Raw genomic sequence first — 9868 nt, forward strand, 5'->3', positions numbered from 1 at the left:
TACTATCTTGTCTTAACTGAACTTTTACTTTCACTGTTTTTTCCTTGGTTTGAGCTGATGATACAATATTTAGGCCTAAAGTCTTAGCTCTGTGCCGTCGAAATACAGATTTTCTTGTTTGGCCTGGGAGTTGGCCCTTTAGAAGTACAGATTTGGAGTTGTCTGGCTGGAGGTTGCTTAGGGCAACGGAGCATGTGATTGAAAGAGGGATAGTCTAAAGAGAGAAAGTAAAAATTATTTATAAGCTAGCTTTATGAAAGTCAGAAGATCTGTTTCTGTCTGTGTTCATATGTCTACTGTATATGTGAAGTGTATGTGATAAGATTTGGTAAATAAAACTAGTTTTTAAATTGTTGGCAAAATACGAATGGTTTCAAAATTGTCAGTTAAATATAAGTAGGTACTTGTTTGATTTGACTGTGAGCTTATGGTTTGGTTTTGAGAGTCTGGATTCGGTGATCTGGACAGATGGCCATGGTGAGGTCTGGGGATAAGTTCTCAGTTCCTACAACAGCACCTACAAGCCAGGATCAAGCCCAACATGGCCCCTTCTTCCCTGGCCCAATTTTGCCTCCTGGCTTCTCTGGAAGGGGTTGTATCCTCCAGTCATCCTCCTCACAGCTGTTTTCTGTCCTGACTTCTGCATCAGGCATGGAAATTCAGGACTTAGACAGGCACTGCCCTTCATAGTCCTCCTGGGTGCCATGTGGCTAAATGGCATATGGGGGAAGACATTAGGGAAGGTACCTGGGGGAAGACATTGGCGAAGGTACTGTAGCAGGACAAGTCACAGACAAAATCCCTCAGACACCAAGTTAAAGAAGGAAGGGCTTTATTCGGCTGGGAGCTTCAGCCAGACTCATGTCTCAGAAACAGAGCTCTCTGAGTGAGCAATTCCTGTCCCTCTTAAGGGCTTACAACTCTAGGGGTCCGCATGAGAAGTTGTGATCAATTGAGCAAGCAGGGAGTATGTGACTGGGGGCTGCATGCACCAGTAATTAGAATGGAACAGGAAAGGGATTTTCACAGTGCTTTTCCATACAATGTCTGTAATTCATAGATAACATAGCCAATTAGGTCAGGGGTCGATCTTTAACTACCAGGCCCAGGGTGTTGCACCAGGCTGTCTACCTGTGGATTTCATTTCTACCTTTTAGTTTTTGCTTCTTCTTTCTATGGAGGCAGAAATTGGGCAGAAGATAATATGAGGGGTGGTCTCCTCCTTTAGTACCTGGGGGAAGACATTTTCAGTGCATGTTTTCCGATTGTATGAAAGCTTTCCCATGCACAAGGGCTGAGGTTATAACAGTAGCTAAAAGATTATTCCTGGAGAAATAGCCAGAGATAGGATACTTATTTCACTGGACAAGTTATAAAACAGTTAAGTAACGTATTATAGATACTATAGTACTGGGCAAAGCTAACTGAATTGACTGAATTGTTTTGGTCAAAGATATTGTAGATTAATGACAATCAGACCCACTTCCGGTGTAAAACATAAGTTGACACCTTTATTATATCATTGAAAGGCCTCTCCCCCTAATAATACAGTCTCATATACCTTCCACTAATAAACTCTGACATAACTAAATGCAGCAAAGCCTTAATGCACTATGTCAAGGTGTATTTTCACAAGGTAAAGAAAGCTTTATATGGTGATCTTACTGAGGACAATCAACCCCTTCACAATCTAGAACCTGAAGACTGAATCTTCTGAGAACAACATCAGCGTTGGCCTTTGCCATCACATTGTAGCAAAACTTTGAGACCTTAAACCTTGGGTTCATGACCTCACAATTCAAAAGGTCCCCTCCACATTCTTACAAATGTATTCCCACTGGAAACTTTAAGGTAAAGCTAACCAGGAAAAGTTCTCCCCAGAAGAAGATGACACCATTGATACAGGTAGCTTTTTCACCAGATCGAGAATCAAGACTTATCTGCTATCATAAGACTCTTATCTTTCTATTTTTTTCATTGTTTATACTTCTAGAAACAATAAAAGTGAAAAAGGAGACTGTTGTGTGGACTCATGGGGTGTACTTTAATTTTGTGAAAAATATTGAAGCCAGCCTTATACACAGACAACTTTATGCTTTGATAGATGGAAGATGAAGGGCCAGTGTAAGTGAGAAATGTTCATGGTACATTTGTTGTCTCATAATCAGTCAGAAACAGAACATTGATACCCTCCTCTTAAGCTACATCATAGGTTAAAGAGAACATTGCTGCCACAGGTTATGGAGAAAATTAATAGGAAGCCTTCACTCTTCCTAATGGGCATCTTTTGTTAGGTTTCTTTTCCCATGGTTTGGAGTAAATGAAGCAATGATTAGAAATTTATCCCTCATGATAGGCTCTTACAGCAGATAATACTGTAAATGCTATGTTACACAATAGACTTTACTTTTTTTCTTTATTTTATTTTAGAGATGAAATCTTGCTCTGTAGCCCAGGCTGGAGTGTAGTGGCATGATCTCAGCTCACTGAAAGCTCTGCCTCCCAGGTTCAAACAAATCTCTTGCCTCAGCCTCCCGAATAGCTGGGATTACAGGCGCCCACCACCACACCCAGCTAATTTTTGTATTTTTAGTAGAGATGGGGTTTTACTGTGTTGGCCAGCCTTTCCTGGAACTCCTGACCTCAAGTGATCTGCCCGCCTTGGCCTCCCAAAGTGCTGGGATTACAGGATTGAGCCACCGTACCCGGCCGGTTATACAACAGACTTTAAATGCTCCTGTGAAAGTTGTGCTAAATAATAAAATTGCTCTAGATTACTTAGTGATAAACAGAGAAGTGTCTGTGCGGTTGTTGGCACTTCTTGTTACCCATGAAGAAATACATCACATCAGACATTATAGAGATTCAGTTGTAAGGAATTAATGAGCAGGCTGCTTGGTTAAAGTGAGTAGATTCTTTACCTAGCACATTCTTTGACCTATTTGATTTTATTTGGTTGGTTTGGTTTATGGGACCCCAGGTAAGGAGCATACTCCAAGCTCTTGGTATTATCCTCCTGATAATCATAACAGCAGTCTCCCTGCTGCATTGTATTCTCTCAACAATTTTAAGCGTTAGCATGCAGCCATCTGTAGAATGTCAAATGGCCTTTCTTCAACTGGAATGACAAAACTCAAAGGAACATGTGACCATGAGAACATCGTAGCCTATGAATGATATGCTGAGACAGAAAACCCAAAATGATGGTAACGAGAGTGGTGATAAGGCCCTAAGTATTGTTCACACACTCACCTATGTGAGAACCTTACCAAAAAGGGAGAGGAGGCTTTAAACAAAATTATGGGCGGTCATTGTTTTGGACTGAGCTCCTGCACTAGGCCCCAACAAACCAGACAAAAACAAAATGGAGGCACTTATGCTAAATGCAACATAACCAAACTGAAACTTTAAGGAAGGAGATAGGTCCTAAAATGACCATTTTTCCCCTCTATAAACAGCAGATTCCAACAAAAGAAGATTGCCCCTACTCTAACCCTCATGCACACACAAAATTACTTGATGTTTAGGATGATGATAGAGTGATATTAATTCCTGAAGTTTTGGTCTATCTCCCAAAGTTGAGAGGATGACCAGAAGAGAGAAATTGCTAAATTAAGTTTAGCCCAAAGCTGCCTCCTTACAAATTTTAAGTTTGGCCTAAAGATGTCTGGGCATAGTGAACCTGACTGGAAGCGCAAACAGACTGTAATCAACTCTTGTGCCAGCTGAGCCTCATAATCAGTTGGCCAATTAAAGGCAGCCAACTGTTCAAATTGGGTTCTAAAATAAGGCAAAACCCGAACTGTGACCAATTTGGCTGTTCCTGAACCTCACTTCTGTGCTCTGTACATCATTTCTCTTTTTCTATCCATAAATCTTCTTCCACCACGTGGCTGTGCTGCAGTCTCTCTGAGCCTGCTCTGGCTCAGGAGGCTGCCCTTTGTCAATTAAAGTCTGTGAAATTCAATTTGTCTAAGGTTTTTAACAATGTACACATCTGTATGTGTACACACCTATACTTGTGTACAGACATAGATGATACATTTTAAGTATTATGTATATAATGCATATGCAAATAATGGGAAAAATAAATAAGGCTAATTTGAAAAGGGAAGCTCTGAATAACAGTAAATGAAGTAACTAAATTAAAGAAAGTCCCCACATTAAGGAAGCCCTCTGTACACTAGGACCTGATGGTAGGCAGTACACAGGGAGAAGGAGCAGCACAGATGAAATGCAGCAGCTACTTTGCTACAGAGAGGACCAAAGGACTGAAAGAAATCTACTTAAGCGTAAAAAAATTCAAATAAGCCAGGCGCGGTGCCTTACACCTGTAATCCCAGCACTTTGGGAGGTCAGGAGTTCAAGACCATCCTGGTCAACATGGTGAAATCCCGTCTCTACTAAAAGTACAAAAATTAGCCAGGTGTGGTGGTGGGTGCCAGTATTCCCAGCTACTCTGGAGGCTGAGGCAGGGGAATCACCTGAACCCGGGAGGTGGAGGTTGCAATGAGCCGAGATCGCGCCACTGCACTCCAGCCTGGCGACAGAGCAAGATTCCGTCTTAAAAAAAAAAAAGGAAAGAAAGAAATTCACATAAAAGGAAGCAAGTACGTTGCTGCTGGGTAAATGATGAAACCGTTTCAATTTAGTGGTAAGCCTGGGATGTTCACCCTCACCATTGTTAACACATAGCATTTGCAGAGAGCTCATACAGATTGATTAAAGGACAAAGACCATGAACACACAATGCACACAGCCAATCCCCAAAACCAAAAACCATGGAAACAGCTGTTTAAACATACTAACAGAGAAATGAAAATTAAAATGAGCTTGAGAAAATTAAGTTTTTACTCACTGCACTATCAAAAAACCGAGGACTATATTACCAATTGCTGGTCGGGAAATAAAGTGGGTATTAATATAATTGTGGAATCATCATGTTTATCTTTTTAGAAATAAATATGACAACACCTTTTTTTCATTAAAAAGCCTATATCCTGCACCTCAGCAACTTTACTTTGGGAATTCTATAAGAACCTAGCCTATGGAAATATAAGTCCTGATATGCAAAGTATGGCTGCATAAATGTTGGTATATACAATCCTATCCATTAAACGCTAAGCAATATTTTAAAGGAATTACTTATATAAGAAATACATAGAATGACTTGAGGAAATTTATTTAAAAAATGCATTATATGGAAGTAGTTAAGGGCAAAAAGGAAAACAAAAACACCATGCTGTTTTAGCATGGTCTCTAGTTTCTGTGAAGAGAAACTGAAATTCATGGATTAAAAACTGTGGGTAGGGCCAGGTGCAGTGGCTCATGCCTGTAATCTCAGCATTCTGGGAGGCTGAGCGGGACGGATCACCTGAAGTCGGGAGTTCGAGACCAGCCTGACCAACACGGAGAAACCTTGTCTCTACTAAAAATACAAAAATTAGCCAGGCATAGTAGTGTGGGCCTGTAATCCCAGCTACTCGGGAGGCTGAGGCAGGAGAATCATTTGAACCCAGGAGGCAGAGGTTGCGGTTAGCTGAGATCACGCCATTGCACTCTAGGCTGGGCAACAAGGGCAAAACTCCACCTCAAAATAAAACAAAATAAAACAAAAACAGTGGATAACAAACTTCTTCATTGAACATAATAAATGACATGAAAAATGCAAACCAAATCCTTAACACCCCAACTTTTTCCAGTTTGATTACCCATACAAACCCATAGTCTTACAGCTAAGTGACACAAATCCCAGCCGCATTATTTAGATCTCATGCCTTCTACCTTCAAAGAATAACAAGATATAATGATGTAAATCTTGATTGTATTTAATTATCACTGTTTAAACAGACTCAGAGTCCATTTCAATGTGTTTAGGAATTTAGGAGAAGAGTTTCTCCAGGATTTTTTAAAAATGTAGTTAAATTTGGAAGATGCTGATATCAGTATTAACCAGTAGGCTATTATTCATGGGAAACAAAAATGAAAAAAAAAAAATAGCCCTGTTGAAAATAAAATTATTCTATAAAAGCAACATAAAGAGCTGAGGGTTAATTTAATCATACATTTCATTCTAACAAAATGAACCACTAGGACTGCTTGGAGTGGCCCTTTACATCCCAGACGAAGGTCTCTATTTTACTCTAGGATAATGCTAGTTAAAACAACTGAATCCGCTGGGCATGGTGGCTCATGCCTGTAATCACAGAAATTTGGGAGGCTGAGGTGGGTGGATCACTTGAGATTGGGAGTTCAAGACCAGCCTGGCCAACGTGGTGAAACCCTGTCTCTACTAAAAATACAAAAATTAGCCAGGCATAGTAGTGTGGGCCTGTAATCCCAGCTACTCGGGAGGCTGAGGCTGGAGAATCACTTAGAACCCGGGAGGCAGAAGTTGCAGTGAGCTGAGAACGCACCACTGCACTCCAGTCTAGGCGACAGAGAGAGACTGTTTCAAAATCAATCAATCAATCAATCAATCATTTAAGCACCATCGCTTATTTTAATCTGAGAATGAGATTAGCAAAGGAGAGGGAAGAAATCTATTAATACAACATGAATGAACACACAACAAAGACAAGTGTATTGAGTAGTGACATAGTTTCTAGGTCCTTTAACACACCTTCTCTGTCTGGGAAATTCACAACTTCAGGTCTCAGGGATGGACTCAGCGGAGTCAAACCAGCAATTCTCAACTGCCTTAATTAACTCAAGCCATTAAAATGTATACCCTATCTGAAACTAGGGAGCCACAGCCTAGAAACTAGTTCCTCAGAGATCTGAGTGATTCAGCAGGCCCCTAATCTACGTAGAGCAATGTTTCTGTTAATTGGGAAGTGTAAGAAGCCCATCCCATAAGAAAGCGGTCCACTTTTGAGCAGTTACTAAGCACCTTTTTTTAAGCCACTCATTTTAAATTTTCTTTTAATTTTTCTGAAAAATCCATGCTTGTTAGTCAAAAAGTACACAGAAAAATACATGTGTATCCATTTGTAATGGTTCTCATTACAAACATTACATTATGGTTGGAACTACATAAGGCATATTCATATCCTTAGGTAATTTTGCTACTGACATGACTTCTGAGCATTTTTATAGTGTCATTAAAAAAACTGTATTTTTGTTTCCAATTAAGTAGTAGATGTTTACTACTGGCTTATTCATTTCCAGAGATTTTTTAAAGACACTCACAGAGAAAGAGTGTTATTATTCATTGGAACCACAGATCTTGATAAGACAAGGTCTTATTTTGCGCAAACTCAAAACCCCAACCCACTCCTGGTCTGTTACATCCTTGCATTGCATTTTCCATAACAAACGTTGCCCACAGCAGACGCATTACCATTTAAGTAACCAGAGGAGCCCTCTTCCTCCCAGTCTTCAATGTGGAACAATGGCAATGGGGGGAGGGCAGCAGAGGAACCTCCCTTGGTGGGGGCCTGCTTGCGTCTCTGTGCCAGGCACCTACCCTACAGGTGCTACCAGGTGGCGGAGGGCACAGAGGAAAGAGCCGAGTCCTTCAGGTCAGCTGTGGGACCTTAGAAAATGTATTTAGTTTCCAGGAGCCTTATTTTCCTCATATGTAAATCAGGGATAACAACACCCACCTTGAAAGACTCAGGACAATTATACGAGCTAAGTGTTTCCATGAATCACTTATCACATGGCCAGAGGTGAGAAGAGCTAGAAATGGTATGCATCAGTATAAGGGGCACCCAGCCCTGGCCTCTACACGGAGCCATTGCTTCCTTGCAGGGCACCACTCTGGTCATCACAGCCTACACCCTGCCATGCCATCTATCTCTCCCTCTGCTCACCAGGCCCTATGTCCCATCCCAGGGACACTGGAGAAGAAGCAAAGGAGTGTTAGTAGTTGCCATTAATATGGTTTGTATACTGTTCCCGGTTCCCCCAACATTCTGAAGAGGGGAGACTATTTCATTATTTCTGGATCTAATTACCAAGAACTTGAGGTAAAGGAAAGAATGCCACCCTCACTGCAGTACCACATTCCTTTTTGCTGTGTCCAATAAAGCACCACCACAGTGAAAAAGACAACCTTGACTCAGGTGTCATTGAGACTGGCTCTGTCACCCAGGCTGGAGGCACGATCTGGACTCACCACAACCTCTGCCTCCAGGGTTCAAGTGATTCTCCTGCCTCAGCCTCCCAAGTAGCAGGGATTACAGGTGCCCACCACCACGCCTGGCTAATTTTCATATTTTTAGTGGAGACAGGGTTTCGCTATGTTGACCAACCCTGTCCTCAAGCAATCCACCCACTTTGGCTTCCCAAAGTGCTAGGATTACAGGCTTGAGCCATCGCACGCAGCCAGTGTTCTATCACGCTTCTAGCAGTGGCTTTCAATTTCCTCCCCTGACCACAAAACTCTACTACTACTTAGGTACTGAGAATGATCATTTCAGTCCTAGAGAACATCAGAACTCCCAGGCCCATGGCCACTACATGGAGCAGGTATGAAGCTGCGGTGGCACTTGTGTCGTTGGCGTCCAGGGGAGCCGCAAGTATCCTCCATGTAACAGACACCTGTGACGTCTTACCTGTGAAGACGTCAGCATATTCTGCTGGAGAACCGTCAAGTCCTCAGTTCACCTCTAGGTTTCAACAAATGATACATCTTTTCTCTGGCCCTGGCTCCACCACTTACTCATATTTGGACTTTGAGAAAGTCGTCTAATATTTTTGAGCCATACTTTCATCAAAGGAGAAAGAAATCCACATTTCTAAAGGCATATTGTGAAAACAAAACGGACGCTTATAGAAGCACCTTAGGGAAAGTTTGGTTCATAAACGGTGATGTTGTAGATACCACCAATTCTGTTGTGCCATTAGGGAAAGTTTTTTCCTGACTCTATCAAAATTTCCTTGTACTTCCAATGAGCACTACTGCCACATCTTATAAAGAATGAATAGTCTAAGTTAGCCAAGTTACTATCAACTTTCATTTCTCTCTTGTTAGATGAACACCAAGAAGTAGATATAGTCAGTACCAAGCAATTGGCGTTTGATCTTTGGTGCAGAAATCTGAAATGCAGTAAGAAGGCAGAGGCCAGTTTTGACAACAAGTGTCCCCATTCTAACAAGGTTAATGTGGAATGGAAGAGGATGGGCAGGTTGGGAGCCTCTGTTTTTCCTGGTGTCTACCCCTTCATCATCCATCAGATTTCCAAAAGGAAAGTTCTGTGTTGTTGGCTTTTTGTGTATCTTTGTTTAAATCACATCTTTGACACTGAAAACAATTCAAGCGCATGAACATGCACATCAATCTAGATGAACATGCACATCAATCCACTCATTGCATTATTACTGACCTGCACAGCAGTCTTGCCACACTCGCAGGTCCACCTTTGGGATCTCGCTGCAGCTCAGGTAATCCTGTGGGTATTCTGCCTTTACAAAGACATCAGCCTGCACTTGCTGAATGCTGTCACCATTGTCACAAAGCACTCGGCCCAGGGACGCCTGCTTCAGCTGAGTGAGTTGTGCCGGGGTAAATACTCCAGGATTTTCATACCAGAACCTGATAGTCAACAAAAAAAGCATTGTCGCGGGTCTGTGGCCTGAGAACTCAACTGCATGTCAAACAGCCACAATGCACCAAGAAGAGCTCAACATAAAAGGCGCATACTGAAAGGATTATGCTTGTTCTCCAACTGAGTATCCTTTTAATTCCCTCCAATATTTACAACATTCTTACAACATTCTTAAATCCCATGCTTCCAAACTGTCATCACTTTCTACCTCAAGCTTTACGAAAGGATTCAAAGGAAAGTTTTCTAAGGTTTTCCCCCAAAAAAGAAAAGTCCATTATTACATTTTTAAAATTTATGTATATATTTATTTATTT

At 41.5% G+C, this 9868-nt stretch overlaps 1 protein-coding gene across 1 annotated transcript in view; it reads right to left on the minus strand.

Annotated features, from left to right (window-relative positions):
- PXDNL (peroxidasin-like) overlaps positions 1-9868 on the minus strand; it is a 560917-nt gene that overhangs the window by 48170 nt on the left and 502879 nt on the right. Inside the window, exon 19 of the mRNA XM_011994460.1 lies at positions 9333-9541. Within this exon, the coding sequence (XP_011849850.1) occupies positions 9333-9541 (209 nt within the window). The remainder of the gene's footprint in view (positions 1-9332; positions 9542-9868) is intronic.

This window comes from Mandrillus leucophaeus, unplaced genomic scaffold (assembly GCF_000951045.1).
Source record: "Mandrillus leucophaeus isolate KB7577 unplaced genomic scaffold, Mleu.le_1.0 Scaffold458, whole genome shotgun sequence".
Taxonomy (NCBI): Eukaryota; Metazoa; Chordata; class Mammalia; order Primates; family Cercopithecidae; genus Mandrillus; species Mandrillus leucophaeus.